Source organism: Ovis aries, chromosome 3 (genome assembly GCF_016772045.2).
Source record: "Ovis aries strain OAR_USU_Benz2616 breed Rambouillet chromosome 3, ARS-UI_Ramb_v3.0, whole genome shotgun sequence".
Lineage (NCBI taxonomy): Eukaryota > Metazoa > Chordata > Mammalia > Artiodactyla > Bovidae > Ovis > Ovis aries.
In genome coordinates, this window is record NC_056056.1 from 20,550,481 (window position 1) to 20,578,205 (window position 27,725).

At 47.8% G+C, this 27,725-nt stretch overlaps 1 protein-coding gene across 10 annotated transcripts in view; it reads left to right on the forward strand.

Moving 5' to 3' along the window:
• The window catches only part of GREB1 (growth regulating estrogen receptor binding 1), a 128,889-nt gene extending 111,126 nt beyond the window's left edge, over positions 1–17,763 (forward strand). For 9 of the 10 annotated variants that reach the window (XM_042245794.2, XM_060413822.1, XM_027966527.3 and 6 more), the window contains exons 24-33: positions 912–1,070; positions 2,022–2,164; positions 5,562–5,723; positions 6,626–6,830; positions 9,329–9,503; positions 11,039–11,257; positions 12,525–12,660; positions 13,744–13,944; positions 14,612–14,750; positions 16,090–17,763. In XM_042245794.2, coding sequence (XP_042101728.1) covers positions 912–1,070; positions 2,022–2,164; positions 5,562–5,723; positions 6,626–6,830; positions 9,329–9,503; positions 11,039–11,257; positions 12,525–12,660; positions 13,744–13,944; positions 14,612–14,750; positions 16,090–16,253 — 1,703 coding nt within the window. In that variant the 3' untranslated portion in view covers positions 16,254–17,763. Of the gene's footprint in view, positions 1–911; positions 1,071–2,021; positions 2,165–5,561; positions 5,724–6,625; positions 6,831–9,328; positions 9,504–11,038; positions 11,258–12,524; positions 12,661–13,743; positions 13,945–14,611; positions 14,751–16,089 lie in introns of those variants that run through there. The other variant, XM_042245799.2, reaches the window with a different exon arrangement.
• The last annotated feature ends 9,962 nt before the right edge of the window (positions 17,764–27,725 follow it).

Sequence of the window (27,725 nt, forward strand, 5' to 3'; positions counted from 1 at the left end):
ATGTTGGCAATTTGATCTCTTGTTCCTCTGCCTTTTCTAAAACCAGCTGGAAGTTCACGGTTCACATATTGGTGAAGCCTGGCTTAGAGAATTTTGAGCATTAGTTTACTGGCGTGTGAGATGAGTGCAATTGTGTGGTAGTTTGAGCATTCTTTGGCATTGCCTTTCTTTGGGGTTGGAATGAAAACTGACCTTTTCCAGTCCTGTGGCCGCTGCTGAGTTTTCCAAATTTGCTGGCATATTGAGTGCAGCACTTTCAGTATCATTTGTATAAAATGTCATATACATAAAGTCAATGCATTCCATAATTTGGGGTTGGAACAACTAGAATTGTTTGCCTTTTTGCCAACAAGCGTTTAATGAGCACTGTAGACTACACTGATTATGATGTGCAATGATACATGGCAGACGTGAAGATATGGGTTGAGCCAGGAGTCATGTTGGCATTCAGAAAGGGGAAGCTGGTGGATCTGTGCATTTAATAGCATTTTCCTAGAGGTGCGGTGATAGGCGTTGGGCCTTACTGGCTGGGTAGCATTTAGATATAAGAGCAAGAGAGAGAACTGCGTCAGTTTCTGCTGGTGCTGGCAACCAGTGTGGTGTATTTGAGGGACAGGGCCAGGGTTACGTGTATTGGGAGGAGTGGAAGTTAGTGGAAGTCGGAAGAGCAAGCCTGTCCCTGGGAAAGCCAGCATGAGGCTCTTCCTCTGGATAGAGATAGATCTGAATGCATACTCTTGCTGAATTAGAAGAATCCTGAAAATGGAACGTGTACCTGGCCGTTTGAGATCCCGTGGTAACTTGTAGACTCAGCATCAGTTCCCCTCCAGCCATCACCCTCGTGCATGTTTGAAATAAATCCTTCTCACATCCCATTTGGTCACATATCTGTGTTTCTCCCGATCCGGTAGACCTCAGAGAAGATTCGGACTGGCATTACCTCCAGCTCAGTGACCCCTGGCCGGACCTGGAGCTGTTCAAGAAGTTGCCTTTTGACTATATTATTCACGACCCGAAGTACGAGGACGCCAGTCTGATCTGCTCACACCATCAGAGCATAAAGAGCGAAGGTCAGATTTGTTAAACTCTTGCTTCCACCTTCTTCCAGAGTAGGTAGGAATAGCCTCTTAAAGGGATGAGCTAAATCTTGCTAGTGATGAGCACATCTGATGGTGATGAGTGAACCGGCGGTGCCTGTTAGAGCAGTGAGGTCACCACCTCTCTGGACAGGAAACACTCTTCGACTCCACGAGGGAAGACTCACCGCTCCATTAGTGCGGAAAGATGTGAGGATGCTATGGATGGCTTTTCATGATTGGAATACTCTGAAGATTCTTGTTAATTGAAGAAAAAGATGTATGTTTTTCTATGAATTTGGATTGTTACAACAAAATGCATCTATTTCCCATCCTGCCCTCGGTCTCTTGTTTTCTTGCTTCTTCTTCGGGGACCACTAATTTTCACAGTATTATGACCCTGCCGGGTTTCAGGGTCACTGGTGACAAACGTCGGATGTGAGTGGCCAGTGAGATTATAAGCACTGACCGGGCAAGTTCAGTGAATGCAGTATGAGAGGAAGATACTGGTCTCCTTGTCGATTCCATCATTTTATCTTCATTGAGCACAGAGCAGATGCCGTTCACTGGAGCCTCCTTCATGCTTCATGTAGACCTTCTCGAATGGAGGTTGAGTGTTAAAATCTTAATTTTCCTACGTCGTTTGAAACCCTAGAGGTGATCGTGTGCTTTGCAGCATTTGCATGCTAAGTCAGTGATTGATTTACATTGTCACGGATCAAATCCTTGAATAGCTTTATAAAACATCTGTAGCAGGATGAGATGTGACTGTAGTGTCTAGTTTATCCCACTGAGACTGTCCTTTCAGGCCAGTGGAGTCAGCTTGGGGCGGACAGGTGAGAGGCGATCCCAGGAAGCCCTGTTACAGTGTTCCGTTGCCAACAAGCGGGAGGGGAGAGTATGGGTTGGGCCTCCTGCGCTCTTTAACGCTGGGATTTCGTGCAGACAGAGGGATGCACCGCAAGCCAGAGGACCTGTTCGTGCGACGCCAGACGGCGAGGATGAGGCTGTCCAAGTTCGCGGCGCACAACACGTACCATCACTGCGAGCAGTGCCACCAGTACATGGGCTTCCACCCCCGCTGCCAGGTAGGACGGAGTCCCAGGCAGCCCCTCAGGTGGACTCCAGCAGGCACGTCCACGGCTCTCGGCTACGTGCTTTACCTTGGCCAGCACCTCAGTTTCCTTCTTCTCGCTATGTTTGCCTCCCGGAGTCAGGAGGTGGAAAGTTCTGGAAGAAGCCCTTTCGTCCTGAATCCTCCATTCCCTTCGAGCATCTCTGAAATTATTATTGACGCTACCAAACAGTGATTCCCCTGGGGTGACACGAGTATTAGTGACAGATTAACCGGCTATAAGTGTCGTACTTTTCTTTACATCTTAGCAAGTTCTAGTTAGTTCAGTGCAGCAGACACTTCCTGAGTGCTTGTTATGTACTGGACACAGACTCAGAGGTAAAGAAAACCCCAGACTTGAGGCTCACAGTCTAGGGATGGACAGGTGCACATAAACAAAAGTTCGGAGCAGGCTAAAGCTGGCAGGAAAGCGATATGATTGATGTGTAGACATTATGAGGTTTAAGAGAGAAATTTGCATTTACTGACCATCTACTATGTACCGGGCTATGTACTAGGCACTTTTTATATACCAGTACTTCCCACTTTTTAATGTGATAGGAAATGATATTTGCCCTGGACCCTGGGTAGATGGATAAGACTGCTCCCAGGGCTCGGGCTGAAGCAGTTTATATTCAAGCGACACCTGTGATCCATTCATTCAAGGGGCACTTGGTTAGGAAACCGTGCTATTGAGTTTCTTCCTTAATTCTCATTAAAACCCCACAAGGCTATAGCATTATCCCCATTTAATAAATGAAGATATGATACTGGGCAGGGAGCAGGGGAGAAGGTTCTGAAGGATCAGTTAAAGTTTGCCAAGGAGCCAAGGTGGACAGAAGCTGGGGGGAAGGAGCGAATGGCAAGTGCAATAACAGGGAGACGAGGGGTGTCTAGGGGAATCAGAAGTGACTTTAGTGGGTGTTGATGGAGCTTAGGGTGAAGCCTGGTCCCAGGACAGGAGGCTGGGTGGGTGGGCACAGACAGACCACAGAGTCATCCGTGCTGTGGAGAGGAATGGGGCCTTTGCAGTGAGAACTCTTAGCTGAGGCCTGATGGGGGCAATGCTACCTTGGGAGGGGGTACTTCCTTCTTTTTTTTTTAATTTTTCTATTTTTTAAATTGATTCTTTCAGTCGACGAACACTTGTTAAGAAAATGAACAATTTTTCCGGTTTTTTAGATATAATTGACAGATAACATTGTGTAAGTTTAATGTAGACAACATAATGATTTGATAAATGTGTATATTGCTAAATGATTGGCACAATAAGTTGAGTTAATTAACATCCATCAGTTTTGCATAGTCTCTTACTAGTCCGTGGAGGGGCTTCCCTGATAGTTCAACTGGTAAAGAATCTGCCTGCAATTCAAGAGACCCCAGTTCGATTCCTGGGTCAGGAAGATCCCCTGGAGAAAGGAAAGGCTACCCACTCCAGTATTCTTGGGCTTCCCTAGTGGCTCAGACAGTAAAAGAATCTGCCTGCAGTATGGGAGACCTGGGTTCCATCTTTGGGTTGGGAAGATCCCCTGGAGGAGGGCATGGCAACCCACTCCAGTATTCTTGCCTGGAGAATCCCCATGGACAGAGGAGCCTGGTGAACTGCAGTCCATGGGGTCGCAAAGAGTTGGACACAACTGAGCTACTAAGCACAGCCTTATGGAGGTTTGTGGGGGCCTGTGGTCTGGTTCTCTAGAAACAGATGGAGGGTAGGATTTTACACTTAGAATTTCTTTTCACTTCAGATGCAGGCAAGGAAAGGGGAGTCAGGGGCAGCTGGAGCTGATGGGAGACAGATAGCTGTGCAGCACCCAGGGATGCAGGACAGCTCTTACCAGTCCATACCTGCCCCAGAAAGGCCTGAAGGTGACAAGGGCTCCAGCTTCCTCTGTCCCCTTTGCAGAGGGAAACAGCAGATGGCAGCTTTAATTTTCCCAAATCTGCCTGGCCTTGAGCTTAGCTGCTACTGACGTAGCTAGCACTTGTCTCCTCTAAGCAGATTTTTTTCAAATGATGCAACTGTACTCTAGACAAAAAATACATATGAGTGGTTTTTCAAAGGATTAAAAATGACCAGAAATCCTATTTGCTGCAGATAAACCCTCCTAACATATCTTCTCTTGGAGATGAAGTTTTTCTTTCAAGGCAGAGAAAAATATAAGTGAAAACATTTTCTTGATCTTGAAATGTAAAGAATGCAGAGACTTGAAGGGTTCAGTGCCTGGTCGCTTCAGGGTCTGCAGTGAATGAGTGGTCGGAGCCTGGAGGAGAAGGAGGGGGAGGGCAGGTCTGAGCTCTAGCCCCCGGGGCCAGCCTCTGTGTAGGCGGGTCAGGTCTGGGGCCACACTTGCAGGGGTGTGAAAACCAGGTCCCCTGAGGACACAGGGGCACACACTGACTCCCTGCTGACAGGTCACGCTTCTGCTGTTTGGTTCTTTCTCCTCATTGCTCAAGGCTCCTCTGGGAGGCTGTCTTAGGAAATTCCTCGGTTATGACCCTCTTTGCTCCCTCCCCTGGTCAGATTCTGTTTCTCCCTCATCTCGGCTCTCAAAGCAGAGCCACAGTCCATCAGACGTCACAGCCAGCACGTCCTGGCCCGTGTCAGCCCTGCCCTGGCCCCTGTGGCTCCCCGGAGGGCACGGGACAGACCACCTGTGCATCTGCAGGGGCAGCTGAAGGGAGAGGGGTCGGTAAGGCCCTGCTGTGGACGCCAGAGCCAAGGCCTGGAGGAGGCATACCTCTGGCCTGGGCTTAGCTGGGCTGGGAGGCCGCACCAGGAGCAGTGGTAACTGGGTAACAGGAGGGCTCTTTAGACAAAGTGGCTGGAGGTGAGGCTAGATTTAGGGATAGGAGTGAGCCGAAGACTTCTGGATGTCTGCCATGGGAGTGAGGACCTAGGATTATTCGTTGGTTCCTGAGTCTGGATGTGGTGGGTGAGATGGACACGCACAAGTTTACACAGTTATTGTCTTCTGCTGTTACACAGATGAGCTGTGATGAGAAAATAATCTTTGTTGAAATTAAAAATGTGAAATAACCTTTGTTGAAATGAAAAATGTGACCTGGAGCATGAAGGCTTTGGTGCCCCAGCATGCCTATGGGTCCAATCCAGAGTCCAGAAGGGCTGGGTGGCTTCAGAGGCATCCCCTGGGTACCGAGGGGTCAGCACCAGGATGGGAGCCTCTGACCAATCAGGCGTGGCCTCGGGTACACACTCGAGAGACCTGGGTGTCCATGCTATGAACTGGCATCAGCTGGGGCAGCGGTGGCAGTAGCCTCTGTGTGGTCATGGTTGTAGCAGGCCTGGGTTCTTCCGGGAGGTCAGGCCAGACTCTGATGACAAGCTCTGTCCTTTCCCCCTCGCACCCCAGCTCTATGAGTCCACCCTGCACGCCTTTGCCTTCTCTTACTCCATGCTAGGAGAGGAAATCCAGCTCCACTTCATCATCCCCAAGTCCAAGGAGCACCACTTTGTCTTCAGCCAACCCGGAGGCCAGCTGGAGAGCATGCGACTGCCGCTCGTCACAGACAAGGTACTGGCCCTGTGGCCCTGGGGCTCAGCCTTGCAGACCCAGGGGCTATTATCAAGTGATGAAAACCTTTGTAAAGTGGTAGTGCGGTCCTTTATTAGAGGGTGACAGAGGCTTTATTAGCTCTTCTACTCTGTTTTCTAGATGGTTCCCATCAGAACTGGTTAGGAGCACCAGCTCAGTGCACAGCTTTGTGGCAAGTGCTTTGAGAAATCAAGAAGGAATAGAAGACCTAGCTTGGTTGTTGAGAAAAGAGTGAAATAAAACACAGTTGTTTATATAGAAGATTCACAACCTGAGAGAATAAGAAGCTAGGCTGTATGGCTCAGAAGTGGAGGGGTTTAAGTCAACACAGGAATAACGTGCACCCAACGTGTATTAGGCGCCAATAGGTGAGGGTCATGGATTTGGATTGCTGATATAAGCCCATGAGTTTTGCTCACCTTACACACCATTCTCAAACAAGCATTTATTTCACTTTGTATTCTGTGCACCGGCGGTTTGGGCTCAATTCTGCTGGGTGCTTATCCTGGTTGCCATCCCTTGTGTTTGAAGTGAGTTACCAGGTTGGCAGTGGGGCTGGACTCTGGTGGCCTCAGTGGGATGCCTGTGTCTGGTCCTGTGGCCTCTCCTTGTCCAGCAGACTAGCCCGGGCTTCTCCCTCGGGTGGGGGGGTTCTGAGAGAGGACAGAATGCCTCTGGAGGCCAGGCTCGGAACTGGCACACCACCATCTGAACTGCATTTCATCTGTAAAAGCAAGTCCCAAGGCTCAGCCAGATGCAAGGCATGCAGAAACAGGCACCATCTTCTGATGGAGGAGGCTGCAGAGTCACATCTCGGAGGGAGGGCAGTCTTTGTGGCCAGGCTGACAAACGCTTGACGTCTCTGTGCCCATGCTCTCCAGAGTCACGAATACATAAAGAGCCCGACGTTCACTCCCACAACTGGCCGTCACGAGCACGGACTCTTTAACCTGTACCACGCGATGGATGGTGCCAGCCACCTGCACGTGCTGGTTGTCAAGGAGTATGAAATGGCGATTTACAAGAAATACTGGCCCAACCATATCATGCTGGTCCTTCCCAGCATCTTCAACAGCGCTGGAGTTGGTAGGCCTTTTTTTTTTCCAAATTTGTTGCAAAGTTAAATTCAAGACATGTTGACTTCATAGGAAATCCACTGAGAAATGTTTTTCTAGACCGAACACCTGTTTCCCCTTAGTCCCCTCCAGCAGGTGTGTGCATATTAATTACATTCATTCTATAATCACTGCTGTCCCACCACTGCACCAAGACCACCTAAACCGTGTGTGTGTGCTCTTCTGAATGTTCTCTGTGTGTGCGTGCTCAGTGGCTTCAGTTGTGTTCCATTCTTTGCGACCCCATGGACTGTAGCCCTCAGGTTCCTCTGTCCATGGGATTTTCCAGGCATGCATACTGGAGTGGGTCACCATGCCCTCCTCCAGGGGATCTTCCTGACCTAAGAGGTGAACCTGAATCTCCTACGTCTCCTGCATTGCAGGTGGGTTCTTTACCACTGAGCCACTGGGGAAGCCCCTGAACATTCTTAATCAGTTCAGTTCAGTTCAGTTCAGTCGCCCATTCGTGTCCGACTCTTTGCAACCATATGGACTGCAGCACGCCAGGCCTTCCTGTCCATCACCAACTCCCAGAGTCTACTCAAACTCATATCCATTGAGTCGATGATGCCATCCAACCATCTCATCTTCTGTGGTCCCCTTCTCCTCCTGCCTTCAATCTTTCCCAGCATCAGGATCTTTTCAAATGAGTCAGCTCTTTGCATCAGGTGGCCAAAGGATTGGAGTTTCAGCTTTAAAATCAGTCCTTCCGATGAATATTCAGGACTAATCTCCTTTAGGATGGACTGGTTGGATCTCCTGGCAGTCCAAGGGACTCTCAAGAGTCTTCTCCAACACCATAGTTCAAAAGCATCAATTCTTCGGCACTCAGCTTTCTTTATAGTCCAACTCTCACATCCATACATGACTACTGGAACAACCATAGCCTTGACTAGACGGACCTTTGTTGGCAATGTAATGTCTCTGCTTTTTAATATACTGTCTAGGTTGGTCATAACTTTCCTTTCTGGGAGTAAGCATCTTTTAATTTCATGGCTGCGGTCACCATCTGCAGTGATTATGGAGCCCCCCAAAATAAAGTCGGTCACTGTTTCCACTGTTTCCCCATCTATTTTCCATGAAGTGATGGGACTGGATGATATGATCTTAGTTTCCTGAATGCTGAGCTTTAAGCCAACTTTTTCACTCTCCTCTTTCACTTTCATCAAGAGACTCTTTATTTCTTCTTCACTTTCTGCCGTATGGGTGGTGTCATCTGCATATCTGAGGTTATTGATATTTCTCCTGGAAATCTTGATTCCAGCTTGTGCTTCATCCAGCCCAGTGTTTCTCATGATATACTCTGCATATAAATTAAATAAGCATGGTGACAATATACAGCCTTGACATACTCCTTTTCCTATTTGGAACCAGTCTGTTGTTCCATGTCCAGTTCTAACTGTTGCTTCCTGACCTGCATACAGGTTTCTCAAGAGCAGGTCAGGTGGTCTGGGATTCCCATCTCTTGAAGAATTTTCCACAGTGTTATACCCTAATCTCACTAACTGCTGGTTTTCTGGGATAACCTGTCATTTGAATCTTTGGTGATAGACCCTTTAAAACACACCCTACTCAATAAAATTTCTGTAAATGGAGACTTGAGAGAGTCTTCTAGGTGTTGACTGAAAGAAAAAGCACAATGACAGAGTTGTGAGTAAAGTTTTATTGGGGGCAAAATGAGGACCAGAGCCTGGGAGACAGCCTCTCAGTTAGCTCCGAGGAACTGCTCCCAGGAGATGAGGGGAGAGGTCGGTGTATATGTGATTTTGGTGAAAGGGGTTAACTGCCATCAGGCACACAGATCAGCGGAGGGATGCTGCTGGTCACCAGAAGGATGGAGCTGGTCACGGACAGCAGGTGTCTCCATTAAGGATTTTGGTGCTTTTTTACATAGGAGACAGTGCATGAAACTGGACTTATAAAATCTTCTCCTGAAAAATATCTCATGATCTGAAGGCCTGTTCTGCTGGTTTGTCCTAGAGCCTAGAGTGACTCATTCTCCACCCTGAACTGCTTGCAGGGTGTGTTGAAGGTCTGCAGTGGGCCCTAGTGACCTCATCCTTGTAGAGGCAGCTGGCGAGAGACCATGTTTGTCCACATAGAATCGAAAGACCTTTCTCTTCCAGCTTTCTGGTTTTTAAAGCTATTTTGATTTGTTGACGATTCTTTTTTTCTCCAGTGCTCGGTTGTTGCTTTATTCATGGTCTCAGCTAAAAAAGCTGAGTCTCAGTTAAATAAGCAAAGATAAATAGGCACATGTGTGCACAAATGGGAGGGGAGTGTTTTCTGCCCTCGAATTTCCTCTCCCGAGTCAACAGCCTATAGTGAGTGGATAAGGACTGCAGATGAGAGCAGGTAGGGCTGGGGCCTGGGTAGGCTTTCATCAAATTCTTGTTCTTAGCGGGGCTTTGTCCTGGGTGGGGGTGGGCACTTGGACTGACCCAAGTTGGGGACGTCTGCTCATTTCAGGCGCCGCCCACTTCCTGATCAAGGAGCTGTCTTACCACAACCTGGAGCTGGAGCGGAACCGTCAGGAGGAGCTGGGAATCAAGCCCCAGGACATCTGGCCTTTCATTGTGATTTCTGATGACTCCTGTGTGATGTGGAACGTGGTGGACGTCGACAGTGGTGGGGAGAGAAGCAGGTGAGAGCCCCTTTCCCGACGGGGGCCCAGTGGGGGATTCTTGTCCATCCTTTGAGGACCTCAGAAGGCACCTCCTGTTAGAAGATGTGGTGTGCGGTGGACAGAACCCTATCTGGGGTGGGCTCACCCACCAAGCTTTTGAGTTTTTAATTGAAAACATTTTACTGAGGACAGTAGAGACAGAAAGTAATGCAACATAGATTCAGTATAAAATGTATTAAAAAAAAGTGTCATACATATTCAGGTATTTTCACAAACAGAACACACCCACTTAACAAACTCCCTGATGAAGAAACTAACCATCACCATCACTGATGCGCCCTTCCCCACACCTTCCAGAACCTTCTCCCCGCCCCAGCCTCCTCCTGACATGAAGCTATATTTTTATTTGCTGTGACATTCAGGAAACAACTCTTTCTGGGACACCTTTCAAAGGGGCACTTGCCCTTGTCCTAGAGGTCTGTTACGAGGATTAGGTAAACCGTGAATTGTGTTCCTGGAGGGGGGTGATGGAGCGGCACAAGGTAGAAAAGGCTCAGTACATAGAGCTGCATTTGAGCATCATTGGGAAGATACCTCTGTGTGGTTTTTTGGCACAAGTATTTCAACTTAGCCGTTATCTTTGGCTTATTTGAGAAACAACGTGAATGCTTGGCTCTTTTTGTTTGAGGAACGATGTAAGGTTAGTTCTTTTCTTTTGTGTTAGTGAGTCCTAAGTCCTAGTGTAACAACTTCCATCCTCACCACTGTTCTTCTAGGAAAAATGTGTTCAGTCTGATAGAGCTCACAGACATGACACCAGCAAGCCGCCATGCTTTCAGCGTTCTCACTGGCACCCCTCTGAGGGTGAGGGCTTGGCTGAGCACAGCGATGAGGAAGAGAACTAAGCTTTTTCCCTCTGTTTTTCTGAATTTCAATCCTAAGCATAATGTTCAAGTCCTGGTGTGTCAGAGCTGGCTGAAGCCTTAGGGAGCTTAGCAGAAGCCCCTCGGCTGGAGAAAAGGAAGCTGAGATGCAGAGAAGTTGAGCCACTTACTGGGTCTCTCACACACAGAATTCTTGTGGCCTGGGCTACCAGCCCTGGGGTTACTCCCTTCAGCCGCCCCCCTGGTCATCAGGTGGCCCTCACTGTCTTCCCAGACCTCAGTTGCCATCAGGGTGGGGTGGGAGGTGCTTACACATGGCCTCCTTCCCTCTCCCCGGCCTCCTTGGAATTGCCACCAGAAACGCAAGGTGGTGTGGCATGGTGCAGAGAATGTGGGCTCTGGAGACAGACAACACCCTTCCAGCTGAGCTCTGTTGCGTGACACTGGGCAAGTCAGCCAGAGCCTCCTTTTCTTCATCTGTGAAATGGGGATGATGGTTTTATATCACAGGATTGCTGCGAGGATCAGTGATAATGAATTCAAAGTGCCTGGTGGCTGTGATGGGTTCTGGGCACAGCAGCCCGCCCAGCATGTTCAGGGGAAAGCAGCGGCCTGGCCGGCCCAGTCTGCATGCCAACCTGGGGATGTCCGTCTCCCTCCTTCGAGCAGAGAGTTTTCCTGGTCGGAGAGAAACGTGTCCTTGAAGCACATCATGCAGCACATCGAGGCATCCCCCAACATCACCCACTACGCCCTGATCGGCATGCGGAAGTGGTCCAGCAAGACCGGGAGCCGCGAGGTGCGCGAGCCCTTCTCCCGCTGCCACGTGCATGACTTCATCGTCTTGAACGTGGACTTGACCCAGAACGTGCAGTACAACCAGAACCGGTGAGCCCCGCCCAACCATGGCCATCAGCTCGGCCCACAGTCCCAGGGCCCTTTGCCCAACCACATCCATTAGCTCAGCCCACAGTCCCAGGGCCCTCTGCAAGGGGCAGCCTTACTCCTGGAGGACCCTTGCTCCTTCCTTGCCCTGCAGGGCCTTCCCACCCATGACACTGGCCTGGCCCCTTGCTTTCAGTCCTCATGGATTTTTCTTTTTTTTAGTATTTTTGTTGCATAATTTTAGGGGAGATTTGCATAAAACCATTTAACTTCCTTCACCAGTTCACACGGTACCGTATTTAATGACTTCTGCTCTTCTAGGTGGTGTTTCTCTTGCTTTTCTGGCTCCTTCTGTGAACATATTACTTTCTAGGAGCTTGAGCGCTGAAGGAAATGATAATTTCCTTGTGTGCCTCTCTCTGGATCTAGCCACAAAAGTGCTCATGTCTCAAGAAGAATCGAGTTGCTAATGTTAGTGAGCCTTCTACCTGCCAGGGAGTGGGCACATCCCTGAGAGTGCCCGCAGAGGAGTGTCTGTTTTGGAGCAGACTGACCTGCTAGGAATGTGGCTTCTGCCATTTGTCAGCTTTGAAATTTAGGCAGATGACTCGCCGTCTCTGAGTCTTGATTTCCTCAGCTGTAACAGTGGCTCATATATTTACTCTGGGAGGTCAGCTGTCTTCTTTTTAACACATAGATGAAGTGGCATTTGTTAAGTCCCCTTCATGGTACCCGGCATGGGGTACCAAGCTCAGTCATGTCCGATTCTTTGTGACCCCATGGACTGTAGCGTACCAGGCTCCTCTGTCCATGGGATTTTCCAGGCAAGAGTACTGGAATGGGTTGCCATCTCCTTCTCCAGGGAATCTTCCCAGCCCAGGAATCGAATCCCAGTCTCCCACATTGCAGGCAGACACTTTACCATTTGAGCCACCAGGGAAGCAATAAATTTACTTTGGGAGGTCAGTTGTCTTCTTTTTAACAGATAGATGAAGTGGCATCTGTTAAGTCCCCCCCACAGTGCCTGGCGTGGCGTGCACGGTCCACACGTGACAGGGCTTCTATAGTAAAAGCCTGAGTACACCCTGCCTTCCTGGTGCAGGGGCATCACAGCTTGTCTCCTTCCTGGTTTGCCTCCTGTGCCTCCCAGGGGAAGGTCTTTGAGTGCAGGAACGAGCTTGCTCGTCTTCCCAGATACGGGGTGTCTGGTGGGGGTGTGGCCGCGAGCTAACTGGAGGCCGACCCGCCCCCCTGCTCTGGTTCCCGCCAGGTTCACGTGTGACGACGTGGACTTCAATCTGCGGGTGCACAGCGCCGGCCTCCTGCTCTGCCGCTTCAACCGCTTCAGCGTTATGAAGAAGCAGATCGCGGTGGGCGGGCACAGGTCCTTCCACATCACGTCCAAGGTGGGTGCCGCCGTGTGTCCGGAGAGAGCTGCTGCCCATGGTGGGAAGGCTGGTGGGGAGGCCACCGGGCACCTCAGAGTCAGCGGGGTGGGCTTGACAGCTGGGAAGTGCTAGTGAAGGTTGCCTGTTGGGAGCCCTGAGAGGGGAAAGACTCCATCGAGTTTCCCCTCTCATCTCCGGTTCTCTGTGTGTGTGCGTCTCCCTGCTGCGTGCGCACCACCAGCCTTCCAGTGTGCCCTTGCCCTCACCTCCCACGCCCACCCCAGCTCTCGCTCTGCGTGATTTCTCGAGCACGTCTCCATCAGTGTCTTTGCTGCTCACTTGTCTGGCTTTTCTGCTGGGCAGAGCCCTTGGGGGTCAGATGTGGTACCGTGCTCTTCTTAGGGTCCCTGAGACAGCACCTGCTAAATACTGTCTGAATGGGACTGACAGGCTAGCTTGATGGGTGTGCCATCTGCCCTGGAGATAGCCTCCAGGTGGAGGGAGACGTGTCCTCGGTGATCTGTATCCTCCAGGAACCCATAGGGTGCTGGCATACCCCTGCCTTGAAGGTCCCTTTGATCCATGGAGGAGAGTGGCAGAGATGAGCTGAAGAAGTAGGAGAACCCATTGAAAGGTGTCCATCAGAGGACTTGAGTAGGCTTATGTATGTGCACAGTCTGGCTCCAGCCTGGGAAATACGTCGGCAATGGAGTAAGAGACTGTGGGCTCAGAGGGCCAGGCTGTTGAGAGGAAGACCGGTGGGACTGGACAGGAGACAGAGGGGATCTGGAGGTCAGGAGGAAGGCTGGCCCTTCCCAGAGGCTGACATCTCGGGATCTGGGGGAACATTCGGTCCGTGGGTTCTCTTATTTTTTTCTAGACAAGACAGCCAGGTCTCTGCACGGAGTGGTCATTGTCTGCAGTCACTGACCCTGTGGTCCGTTTTCACGAGTCCCACTTTAGTTAAGCCAAATTTTCCTTAATAGAGAGCTTCGCCGTGGATGTATATGTTCTCACATCACGGCTGCACACAGCCATCCATGACGGGAAGGCCCACTCTGGGTCCCCGGGAGTGGCTGACGCCCGCCCGTCCCCACACAGGTGTCAGACAGCCCCATGGCCGTCGTGCCCGCCCAGTACATCTGCGCCCCTGACAGCAGGCACACGTTCCTTGCGGCCCCCGCACAGCTCCTCCTGGAGAAGTTCCTCCAGCACCACAGCCACTGCTTCTTCCCGCTGTCCCTGAAGAATCTCGGCCACCCTGTGCTGTCCGTGGACTGCTACCTGAACCTGGGGTCTCAGGTAACCATCCGAGGGGGGCGCTGTCGAGTCCATCAATCAGAGAAGTCCCTCAACATGGGAGCTAGAACCCAGAACTTGGAATTATAGCCCCCCAGTTGCGTCAACTCTGGCCTGGCCCCTGCTTTACAGTCTATAAGATAAAGGCTGAAAGAATTGGAATGGTGTGCCCCCATATCAAGGGGCTTCCCTGGTGGCTCAGTGGTAAAGAACCCACCTGCCAATGCAGGCACAGGAGATGCAGGTTTGATCCCTGGGCCGGGAAGATCCTCTGGAGAAGGGCATGGCAACCCACTCCAGTATTCTTGCCTGGAGAATCCCGTGGACAGAGGAAGCTGGCGGGCTACAGTCCATGACGTCAAAAAGAGGCGGACACAACTGAAGCAACTTAGCACACACACCCTGATAAAGAAAGTTAGGAATCAAACTTACTACTAATGCCAGAACATTTCTGATTCTCAAATGAGGTAATGAATAGATATATCTGGGTAAGTCTCGGAGTTGATGTTTAGAACATACGATTTGGAAATGACATTGAATCTTGTGTTTGGTCCTCCAAGCCTGAGCTTGACCTGGCAGTTAGTGTGTGTCAGATGCAAAGCTCTAGCACAGTGCTGTGGGGTGTTTCATGGAAAATGGCTTTTCTCATGGATTCCTTTTTCCCCCCCAGATCTCTGTGTGTTACGTGAGCTCCAGGCCCCACTCGTTAAACGTCAGCTGCTCTGACTTCGTGTTCAGTGGACTCCTGCTGTACCTCTGTGACTCCTTCGTGGGAGCTAGCTTTTTGAAAAAGTTTCATTTTTTGAAAGGTAACTTCTCGTGCTCTTACGGTGGACCTTGATGAATGGCTGTCATTACTGGCACCTCTGTGCAGGTGAACCTGGTCCTCATCCTTTTTGCCAGCGAGTAAACAGACTCAGGCTTCCCTGGTGGCTCAGTGATAAAGAATCTGCCTGCCAGTACAGGAGACATGGGTTTGATCCCTGAGTTGGGAAGATCCCTTGGAGGAGGGCTTGGCAACCCACCCCAGTACTCTTGCCTGGAGAATCCCATGGACAGAGGAGCCTGGTGGGCTACATACAGTCCACGGGGTCACAAAGAGTCAGACACGACTGAGCGACTAAACAACAGCAAAACTGAGACTCAGGGCTTGTGACTTCCCTGGCTCTCCAGGGAGGCACAGGGAAGCTGGGGCAGGATCCCAGGATGGCTCTTCCCCTCTACCTGTTTGCACAGAGATAAGACACATCCCCTTTCTTCCCAGTGACCAGCAGATATTTTCAACTTTTCTGTTGCTTTTCAGGCCAGGCTCTTAGCCTAAGCATGCAGACCTCCTAGACACTTTTTCTTCTTGGTGGATGAGTTCTTCCTCTTTGTCTTGGGCTGCTGCGGGCATCTTTGCTTCTAATCTTTTCCCCTCTATAGGTGTTTTCGTGCTGGAGTGGTTGAGAGTGAGAAACGTTCATTCAGTATGACTTAAAAACACTATTTCAAATCCAGCTGGGATCCCTAATTGATCTTCACTTTTTCTTGGTTGGCTGTGACACCCACCTTCCTCTCTGCAAGGTGTTGAGTGAGCACGGGGGTTGCATAAGCTTTGGGGAAATAATCAGAGGTTTCCACAACGTGCTGTGCTCCTGGGAAACATCTTGTCTAATAGAAGGATAGGACGTGGAGGTAGGGGGGTAGATGGTATGAACACCCATGATTATTGATGTGTACTAGGCGTCAAGAGGAGGGAAAATTCACGTTGCCAGGCAGGAGGTGCGTAGGGCCTGGGCGGGTGGCCGACTTCGATGAGTGAAGAGGGCAGGGTTAGGCTGTGAGCCAGGGTGTCTCCCACCAGGGCTGGAGCTGAGGATGCTGGTTTGTGATCCTGAGTCTGCCTCCTTCTCCCTGTCTGCTCGCTTCTTTGCCATCATTTCTTGGTTCAGTGTTGTCTCATCTGCCAGACCTGCGAAGTCACACGCTCACCGTCTGGCTAAGATGGCAAAGCAGCCCCTGGAAACAGGTGCTCACTTGGACATCTGGCCCTTCCCTTCCAAAAGCAGCCTCATCTTTTGTTTTGGCAAACGGCAGCTGGGCGGGAGCTTTCCTGTGCAGAAACTCCCCTGTTCCGTTCACACACCTCTGCCATTGTCCACACAGGTGCCACCTTGTGTGTGATCTGTCAGGACCGCAACTCGCTCCGCCAGACAGTCGTCCGCCTGGAGCTGGAAGACGAGTGGCAGTTTCGGCTGCGAGATGAATTCCAGACGGCCAACGCCAAGGAGGACCGGCCACTCTTCTTCCTGACCGGACGGCACATCTGAGGGTGAAGCCTGCCCAACCTCAGGCTGCTGAGGCTAAAGGAAGAATCGGAACCCCGGGGCGTCTGGGCCGGGACGGGACCCAGAGGTGTGTGTTGCCACACCTTCATAGTGGGGCCAGGGAACCATAGGTCCCAGAGATGCGCGGAGACTTACTGAGAGCAACAGGGACGAGTGGGTGGTGAGCAAGAACTCCAACCCCAGATTCCTAGGTTCCGGGCCAGACCCCACCGCCCTGGCCTGTATCATAGTCCATTTTATGAAGAACAAAGTTTTGCCTACTCTTACATCATCCATATGCTTCCATGGACAAACTTGACTTTCCTCTTAGTTCTGAAGGATCCCTCTTGGATTATCTTGTAGAGATGCCAGCATTTCAGATGATGGATGTGATGTTGGCTAAGTAGGTTTCCCTCTAACCTACTCCAGAGCAATAGTCCAAAAGACCATTTTAATGGTAAAGGCTGGACACAAGGAAAAACGAAGTAGGTTCGCTTAATTACGAATTGTGTAAGGTTACTCTTTTAGAAACTAGCCCAAAGGCATCAAATTTAATAAAGTAAAATAAATAGTTTCACTTCAGAGCAAATACGACTCTATTAAAATAGTACAGGGTAAATACCCTACTTCCTAGAAAGGGCAAAAGTGAAAAGAAACTTTTTTTAAAAAACTACAGGGCTTGCAGGAAGGAAATTAGGGTTGCAGAGATTGACCATGAGAAACAGAATTTGCCTTACAAAGGAAAGAGAGCCAAACGTCTTTCTTGAAACAAACAGTGAAAACAACCAAAGCGATAGGGAAAGTAGCTGATAAGAACTAGATTTCTGACTCTAATTTATTGAAGCTCAGTTTTTAGCTCCTTGAATTGCTTGTCTTCTCTTCTGAATGTTTGGTCCCCGTCCAGAGAGGAAGGGGACAGACAAAGTAACAGAGTTGTTCTGTGATACCCGTACTCTGCCTTGCCTGCCAGAATATTTTTTAAACCAGCATGTTAGGGTGCCCCCTAGAGGCTGAGCCCGGGGCCAGGTGCTTTCTCAGTTACTATCTTGCTTACCCTTTCCAGCAGCCTTGTGCTGTGGAATCATTCTTCTGGTTTGAAAGATGAGCCGGTTCTGAGATGCAAACAGTGCATCTCCCCAAGATCACACGGCTGCAGACTCCGGGGAAGAAGAGAAGCAGAGCAGACTCCGGGGTCCATCTCCCCGGCCCACCACACTGTTTATGGAGTGGCCCGTAAGCAGAGGAAAAGTTGAAAGCTCCTCAGAAATGAATCAGCAGAATGCACTCTTGTCCATCCATCTTAGACGTTTATAAGCACTCTAATGGATACTAATCTGACAAGGAATTATGTTCAAAGATGATGCCAAAGAGTTAATGTCAATCTTTTCTTCCCTGAGGAAAAAAAAAATAGTCCATGAGTATAAAAAATTTAGATCAATGTTTCTAAAAAACGATCACTTTGTATACGTCATTATTCCTATTTTGGAATAAAAACTTACCTTTTTGAGTTCTACCTTCTTGAGTCTTTAATAAATGGCGGCTTCTAGACTGCTCTTCCCATTTTATTCGTTAATTTAAAGTTGAAAAAAAGTAACATTCTTGTTTGTTCCAGCCTTATAAATAAAATTCATAATGCATGTATTGTTTCTTTGGTGGGAATGAATGCACTGTCTTAGAGAACTACCTGCTTGAAATCTCAATGTGTGACAGAAAAGGTAGTTTGGGAAAGAAAAGAATAAATTCATGAAAGTAAGTGTACACTAAGATGTGCTCGCTGTTCAGCTGCTCAGTCATGTCCCACTCTTTGCAACCCCATGGACTACAGCACGCCAGACTTCCCTGTCCTTCACTATCTCCCTGAGTCTGTTCAAACTCGTGTCCATTGAGTCAGTGATGCCATCCAATCATCTCATCCTGTGTTACCTCCTGCCCTCAATCTTTCCCAGCATCAGTATCTTTTCCAATGAGTTGGCTTTTCGCATCAGGTGACCAAAGTATTGGAGCTTCAGCATCAGCTCCTTCAATGAATATTCAAGATTGATTTCCTTTGGGACTGACTGGTTTGATCTCCTGGCAGCTGATGGGTTGAAGCTCAGGCTGAGAGAGTGTGGACACCAGGTAGGCAGGGGGCCTGGGGAGCCAGGGCTTTGTGAATAAGACAAACTCACAGCAGCCCCTTCTCCGTGGCACTGTTTTGTCCCCACAGTCACTTGAGGCAGTTAATAGCAGACATGAGCTCCCTAGTACAAAAATAAACTCACAAGAAAAACTCATAACAAAAATAAAGGAAATGTTGTAAGGGAGGAGGTGATAAACTCCATAATGAGTCAGTACAGCAAACAATCCTATAAAACAAGTATAATTAAATTCAGGGGGAAAGATGGTATTGTATCCAGGACTAAAAACACCCCAGCAATTACAGATCTTAGAAGTTAAAACCTCAGTGGGCAAATGAAATAGACCAGCTCAAAAGTGAAACAGACAGCTGGGAGGTAAGCTGAAAAAAGTCTAGGGGACAGCACAAGGAATGTTCCCAATCTCTGCTCACCCTTTACTTCTTCCTCCATTCACTGTGTATCAGCTGCTCAGCCCTCCTGGACCACTGGGGCCACTGCCAGGCTGGTGCCCACCTCTGCCCAGGGTGCTCCTCCCCCTCACATCTGCCTGGACCCCTCCCTTACTTCCTCTGGGCCCTTAATACTCAAAAGCCACCTCCTCAACGTTGTCATCCCTCACTGAGTGTACCAGAACACAGTGTGTTTAGTTGTCTTTGCTTGTTTTCTTGGTCTTTCCCCTTGAAAGTAGGAATTGTATGATAGTTTCACTGCTCTGTTCTCAGAGCCTTGATTATGCCCAGCACATGGTGGATGCTCGTGAAATGCCCATTGAGTGAATGAATGAATCTCTTCTATCTTAGCTGATCCCAATATGGGAGCTGGGGGTGGGAGTGGTTAGCGATGGAGGAATTGATAAAATGAGTGAAATTGAGCACAAATTCTTGGTTTACTAGGGATAGAAGTGATTAACATAATTAGTGAAAAAGGAACATTTAAACATGTGTTAAAAAACATTTAGAGTAGCTGCTAAAAGGGAAAAACTGGATGGCCAACACCTTAAACATCAAAAGGAAAATCAACACTGACAAAATCAGTGTAGGAGTTGAGTGGGCTGGGGAGGGGAAGGGGGTAAAAAGCAAGAAAACTGTTGGGACCTAACAAACGCCATGATAGGCTTCAGGGACTAAGGTAGGACTCACGGGAAAGGCTGAGTCATTGCCCAGTGAGGTCATCCCCGTGGATGCCAGGACTTGTCTAATCAGCATACTCCCCATAACCTGGTTTGAGTTTATCAGGACGTAAAAGACATGCCCCTGCAGCCAATAGTCAATTCGTAAATACCAGGAAACCCCTGCAGCCAATAAAGATTAGCCAATTAGTAAATACTAGGAAACTCCTGCAGCCAATCAGCCCTTGCCAACTCTCTGTTCTAAAACCTATAAATACTGCTGTAAATCTGGGCTCGGGGCTCCTTGCTCCACTCCACTGCGTTGGATGTGGCGGGAACCCTAGCTCGAGCTAGAAATAAAACCCCTTCATGCTTTTGCATTGCTGTGCACGTCTTATTCTCTCAGTTTTGGGGACTCGGACTCTGGACATAACAAAAACTTGGGGAATAAAGAACATATCTAAAACTATCAATAATCAAATTAATTTTCTTAACTCAGATTGTGTCAAGAAAGCTAATCAGACTAGGGCTTCATATTTAAAAATTAAATAGGCAATGGGATGTTTTAAGTTAAAGTCCCAGGTTCTACTCAGGGTGATAAGACTGTCCCCAAACTTTGTAAAAATGCCAACTATGAAATATGAAGAACTCTGAGAAATGTGAGAAGGGGTAAATTGTGTAATCATAAGGGGAGACTAGTACATCTCTCGCAGAAGTAGAGAAAAAAGACCCACAGAAATGAGAGTTGGTCTACAGTAATTAGCCTTCAAAGAGGAGAGAATTCTTGTATAATAAAGATTCCAGAAAATGTTCTAGGATAGATAGTAGTGATGGTTGCATACACTGTGAAAGTGCTAATTTTTATGTGTATATAAACCATAAAAAAACTCTCCCAGAACCTTGGGAAATACGGAATCCTGTACTTCTGCAAGGCCAGATAACAGTCACCCCAAAACCAGATAACAATGTAAGTTCACACCAATAACACCAGTTCTTTTTTCCTGAATGCTTTCAGCAATCTAAGACTCTTGCAATAAAGGAGGAAAAATCGTGCTCCAGGAGCAACATTTATATGGATGTCAGTGTTCTCAACACAGGATGTGGCAGTGCAGAGGGCATGGAATCTGAAACTGGGAGACTTGGGTTCGCTCCTTGGTTCTTTTGCCAAGTCAACCAGCTCCATATGTTAGTTATGAAATCAGCAACAGTGAGTAGCAAACTTTTTTCACCATATAGTATGGTTATGTATTTTACTAGATGACTAATTGTCCATTATTTCATTTAATCATCACAATTAACACTTGAAGAAGCAGATCATTGGTATCATTTTACACAAAAGAAACTAGGGCTCAGAAAGGCTAGGTGACTCACCGGAGATCACACGGGTCTCAAGTGACAAAATGGATCTAGATTCATCCCTGCAAGTGTCAGGATAGTTCCATTAACATCACAGCTGCTTCTTATTTTGAGTTATTTACTCCCGCCAAATGCTATATATTAGTAGGTGCTGTTAGCTTCTAAGACTGTGCAATGAAAAATACTGATCCCGAATTTTCTCACTGAGAGGAGAGGTGTTGGGTCGCCTGTTGAAGGTGGTTCTGGGTTCACCAATGTACCACAGGCAGCACATTAAGTACCATCCAGAGTCCAGGAAACCCCCAGCATCAAGGTTTAGAAACCACTTCCAATAAAGATGTCTGCACTAAACCTGTCAGGTCTGGCTTCAGATTCTGCAGACAGCCCTCATTTCAGGGAAAACCGTGAACCAAGGGCAAGTCCAGTGTCCACAGCTGCTGTTTCTTTTTCAGTCTACTGGCTTAAGAGGACTTCCAGCTCAAAAGGAATTAGCATTTTAATTAGCGAAACAGTTGGAAAGGCCAGTACAGATTTTTCAAGTCCTTCAGGTCTAGAGGAGAAACAAATTCTGTGACTGCATTTGTCATTCGCCGAATAGACTGTCCCAGTTTCCTTGGGCCTTTTCTTCTAGAACTCTGGCGAGCAGCAGTTTTTCTCTTAGGATCTTTACTCTATGCAAGGTTTTTCCTTGGGTGGCAATCCACCCTGCCAGAAAGAGTGGGCTTTAGGTGGTGCTGAGTGGAATTGTGTTCCCCAAAATGATATATTGAAGTCCTAAGGAGAGTGAAAAAGTTGGCTTAAAGCTCAACATTCAGAAAACTAAGACCATGGCATCTGGTCCCATCACTTCATGGCAAATAAATGGGGAAACAGTGGAAACAGTGCCTGACTTTATTTTGGAGGGCTCCAAAATCACTGCAGATGGTGATTGCAGCCATGAAATTAAAAGATGCTTACTCCTTGGAAGAAAAGTTACCAACTTAGACAGCTTATTAAAAAGCAGAGACATTCCTTTGCCAACAAATGTCTGTCTAGTCAAGGCTATGGTTTTCCCAGTGGTCATGTATGGATATGAGATTTGGACTATGAAGAAAGCTGAGCGCTGAAGAATTGATGCTTTTGAACTGTGGTGTTGGAGAAGACTCTTGACAGTCCCCTGGACTGCAAGGAGATCCAACCAGTCCAACTTAAAGGAGATCAGTCCTGAATATTCATCGGAAGGACTGATTTTGAAGCTGAAACTCCAATACTTTGGCCAGCTGATGTGAAGAGCTGACTGATTTGAAAAGACCCTGATGCTGGGAAAGATTGAAGGCCAGAGGAGAAGGGGATGACTGCGGGGGGCCAGCGTGAGGAACTCCGCCCATGGCAAAGGTCATGAGGAAGGAGGCTTGGCATACGCAAAGGAGTGATCAAGCCTCAGGAAACCCCCTGTTCCCGAGCATCTACCCCAAAACCAGAGTCTGTTTTATGCTCTCCCCCATAACCATTTCTCTCGGAGAAGGAGTTAACGTGCAGCTCCAAGTCAGTAAACATTCCTGGGCATGACAAGAGTGTTTCAGCTTACGGACTCCTCTGAAGGTTATCTAGCCCACCTGTATAGGTTCCTCCGGCCACGTGTGATTGTTTACAGCCTCCCAATCTGAGAGGCACAAGATGTTTTAGACTTACTAAAGGCAAATTCTTTTGGGGAGTTGGAAATTATTAGTATAGTGGGTTGGTTAGGAATTATATTGGTGAAGGGTTTTTCATTTGTTGTGCCAATAATTGCTGCTAATTCCCTGCCCTGGGTGTGACAAGGGTGTCTTAGGTCAAACCTCTCTGCTGACAGACTAGCTTGTGTGACAGGATTATCCATACTCCTGCCACTACCCACATGATTGTTTACTACCTCTCAACCATAAACAGCACAGAGAGCTTTGGAGTATTTTGAAAGTCTTAATTAGCATAGGGCTTTTCTCATTGTTGAGTCAGATTGCCGCCAGGCCTCCATATCCTTAGGCACCTGGGAATATATTAATCAATGTATTTGGAATATAGAAAAGGAAATATAGTAGTTTTAAGGTTAGCAATACTAGACTTTTGAGTTAATGAATTTTCTCTTTTGTAATAGATCACTGTACTTTGTTATAAATCACTGTGTCCTTGCTATGTAAAAATGTAGCTTTATCACTATCTTAAGACTAAATAGATCTTAAGGGGAGCATTGGTGAAAGGATTTTCAGTTGTTGGGCTGATGTTTGCTGCTAAATCTCCATGTTCCCTACCCTTATGATGAATATAACTAACATATAGGAGAAATAAGTATTAACCTTTAAGCATATAGGAGAAATAAGTATTAACCCTTAAGATTAATCATGTTAACCTTGGGTTAAATAAATTCCTTTCTTGATTGTAACTCACTACACCCTCACCCTATAGGAATGTAACTTTATTTGGAGGGTGGTGCCTGGTTTAAGAAAAAACACCCTTGGAAAAATAAGTTTTTGGTTATCAGAAAGAAAGGATCATAAACTGTCAGCAGGTCTCATGGCCAGAAGATGATGTAATATCCCTAAGACCTTTTTTTTATACATTTATGTGAAGCACCTGATTTTGATAAAGGTTAGGACTGCTGACCCCCGTGTGACTCTGTATTCATCCCTATGTGTAACAAAAGGTATATCAGTTCAGTTCAGTCACTCAGTCGTGTCCGACTCTTTGCGACCCCATGAATCCCAGCACGCCAGGCCTCCCTGTTCATCACCATCTCCCGGAATTCACTCAGACACACGTCCATCGAGTCCGTGATGCCATCCAGCCATCTCATCCTCTGTCGTCCCCTTCTCCTCCTGCCCCCAATCCTTCCCAGCATCAGAGTTTTTTCCAATGAGTCAACTCTTCGCATGAGGTGGCCAAAGTACTGGAGTTTCAGCTTTAGCATCATTCCTTCCAAAGAAATCCCAGGGTTGATCTCCTTCAGAATGGACTGGTTGGATCTCCTTGCAGTCCAGGGGACTGTCAAGAGTCTTCTCCAACACCACAGTTCAAAAGCATCAATTCTTCAGCGCTCAGCCTTCTTCACAGTCCAACTCTCACATCCATATGTGACCACAGGAAAAACCATAGCCTTGACTAGACGGACCTTAGTCGGCAAAGTAATGTCTGTGCTTTTGAATATGCTATCTAGGTTGGTCATAACTTTTCTTCCAAGGAGTAAGCGTCTTTTAATTTCATGGCTGCAGTCACCATCTGCAGTGATTCTGGAGCCCAAAAAAATAAAGTCTGACACTGTTTCCACTGTTTCCCCATCTATTTCCCATGAAGTGATGGGACCAGATGTCATGATCTTCATTTTCTGAATGTTGAGCTTTAAGCCAACTTTTTCACTCTCCACTTTCACTTTCATCAAGAGGCTTTTTAGTTCCTCTTCACTTTCTGCCATAAGGGTAGTGTCATCTGCATATCTGAGGTTATTGATATTTCTCCCAGCAATCTTGATTCCAGCTTATGTTTCTTCCAGTCCAGCATTTCTCATGATGTACTCTGCATATAAGTTAAATAAGCAGGGTGACAATATACAGTCTTGAAGTACTCCTTTTCCTATTTGGAACCAGTCTGTTGTTCCATGTCCAGTTCTAACTGTTGCTTCCTGACCTGCATACAGATTTCTCAAGAGGCAGGTCAGGTGGTCTGTATTCCCATCTCTTTCAGAATTTTCCAGTTTATTGTGATCCACACAGTCAAAGGCTTTGGCATAGTCAATAAAGCAGAAATAGATGTTTTTCTGGAACTCTCTTGCTTTTTCCATGGTCCAGTGGATGTTGGCAATTTGATCTCTGGTTCCTCTGCCTTTTCTAAAACCAGCTTGAATGTCAGGGAGTTCACGGTTCACGTATTGTTGAAGCCTGGCTTGGAGACTTTTGAGCATTACTTTACTAGCATGTGAGATGAGTGCAATTGTGCAGTAGTTTGAGCATTATATGGCATTGCCTTTCTTTGGAATTGGAGTGAAAAGTGACCTTTTCCAGTCCTGTGGCCACTGCTGAGTTTTCCAAATTTGCTGGCATATTGAGTGCAGCACTTTCACAGCATCATCTTTCAGGATTTGAAACAGCTCAGTTGGAAATCCATCACCTCCACTAGCTTTGTTCATAGTGATGCTTTCTAAGGCCCACTTGACTTCACATTCCAAGATGTCTGGTTCTAGATTAGTGATCACATCATCATGATTATCTGGATCACGAAGATCTTTTTTGTATAGTTCTCCTGTGTATTCTTGCCACCTCTTCTTAATATCTTCTGCTTCTGTTAGGTCCCTACCATTTCTGTCCTTTATCGAGCCCATCTTTGCATGACATGTTCCCTTGGTATCTCTAATTTTCTTGAAGAGATCTCTAGTCTTTCCCAATCTGTTGTTTTCCTCTATTTCTTTGCATTGATCGCTGAAGAAGGCTTTCTTATCTCTTCTTGCTATTCTTTGGAACTCTGCATTTAGATGCCTATATCTTTCCTTTTCTCCTTTGCTTTTCGCTTCTCTTCTCTTCACAGCTATTTGTAAGGCCCTCCAGACAGCCATTTTGCTTTTTTGCATTTCTTTTCCATGGGGATGGTCTTGATCCCTGTCTCCTGCACAATGTCACGAACTTCATTCCATAGTTCATCAGGCACTCTATCTATCAGATCTAGTCCCTTAAATCTATTTCTCACTTCCACTGTATAATCATAAGGGATTTGGTTTAGGTCATACCTGAAAGGTATATAAGTAAACCCAAAAATAAAGGAATTGGATCAGTTTCCAGAAAGGCTGATTCCCCCATGTTGTTTCTTTCTTGCTCCCAGTTTTTCTGGCTGAATTCCCATCTGGAGCATGGATGCTATTCCACGTAAACCAAGTTATTCAGCCTCTTTTTCTCCACTAATTTTCCTATTACACTATCTGTTTCTAATCTCTCTGTATATCTGTGATTAAATATGTATTTTTCCAAGGATGCCGACACTGTCCCCACCTTTGAATTCCCTGGATCCACCATTGCTGGACCCCCGGCAGATGACAGAGGATAAGATGGTTGGATGGCATCACTGACTCAATGGACATGAGTTTGAGTGAACTCCGGGAGTTGGTGATGGACAGGGAGGCCTGGCGTGCTGCAGTCCATGGGGTCGCAAAGAGTCGGACACGACTGAGCGACTGAACCGAACTGAACCCTCAGTCCTTCAGTATGTGAATTTAATTGGAAATAGAGTTGTTGCTGATGTAGTTAGTTGAAATGATATCATATTGAAGTCAAGTAGACTCCTAATCTACTTGTAAGTGGTGTCCTTAATAAGAGAAAGAAAAACAGGAAGAATGCCATGGGCCCATGGACACAGACTGGAGTGGTCCATTTACATGCTAAGGAATTCCAAGGATTGCCAGGGAGCATCAGAAGCTGAAGACAAAGATTCTTTACTAGAGCTCCAGAGATGGGCCTTTTGGATCAGATCATAGGACTTCCCAGATAACTCAGTGGTAAAGAACCTGCCTGCCAATGCAGGCGATGCAGGTTCTATCCCTGCCTGGAGAAGGAAACCCACTCCAATATTCTTGCCAGGAGAACCCCATGGACAGAGGAGTCTGGTGGGCTACAGTCCATGCGATCTCAAAGAGTAGTACATGGCTTAACGACTGACCAGAAACAACAGGGGCATCACCGACTCAGTGGACATGAGTTTGAGCAAGCTCTAGGAGATGGTGAAGGACAGGGAAGCCTGGCGTGCTGTAGTCCATGGGGTCATAAAGAGTCAGACATGACTGAGCAACTGAACAACAACAGGGGGCCTCAGCCAGTGCCACAGCCCAGCCGCGCAGGGCAGAGAGGGGCTGCCCCTCCACATGCCCATCTGGGGCATGTCCTTGTCCATCCACCAGGCGGCCTTATGCCTGGCTGCAGAGCCATCTGACCGGAGGTCCCGAGGCCAGTGCTGGGCGACTCCTTCCAGGATGCCCTTCTTCCCCGACAAGGAGGGTGGTTGGCTCTGTGCAGGCTCCCCGTGAAGTGTGTCTTCGCCTCTGGCCTTTTCTCACAGCCTCTGGGGCTGGGGGCTGGGATAGTCGCTTCCCAGTCACGCAGCGGTCCCTGTACAGCACCCTGGGCCGTGTGCCCAGGCTGGGCCTTCCTCCTCCAACCGCATATCCTGTCTTCCTTTGCCCATTCCAGCTTTTCACTTCAAACAGGGTGCCCATCCAGGTGTGTGTGTGTGTAGTGTGTTGATTTGTCAAGTATGTATGTGTCAAGTATGTGGTGTGATACATATGCATGCGAGTGTGTGCACATGGTGTGTGTGTGGTGTGTCTGACTGTGTGCATGTGGTATGTCTGACTCTGTGCATGTGGTGTGTCTGGTTGTGCCCACAAGGTGTGTGTGGTGTGTCTGTGATTGTGTGCATGTGGTGTGTGTGGTGTGTCTGTGATTGTGTGCATGTGGTGTATCTGGTTGTACTCATGTGTGTGTGAGGTGTATCTGTGTGATTGCATGCATGTGGTGTGTGTGTGTGTTGTGTCTGTGATTGTGCACACCTGGTGCATGTGGTGTGTCTGTGTGATTGTGTGCGTGTGGTGTGTGTGCACAGGTGCTGGTTCTGACATGAACCAGGTGGGTGATGGTGGATCAGGAGTTGGACTCAGTTCAGAGAAACATCAACACAGTTCATCAGAAAGAACCTTTCCTGGGTCTTTCTATTCTGCGCCCAGTGTTCTCTTCCTGCCCCTTCGCAGGCCTGTGGCTTCAACAGCTTCTAGACACTCATAGGAAAACCACACTTTCTCTGTGGGCTCAGGCCTCACAAGGCTTCAGGAGCAAGGCTGGCATGTCAAGCCTGTGCAGACAGGGGAAGGGATGGGGTCTGTGGAGGACTGGAGGGAACCTGCCTGGA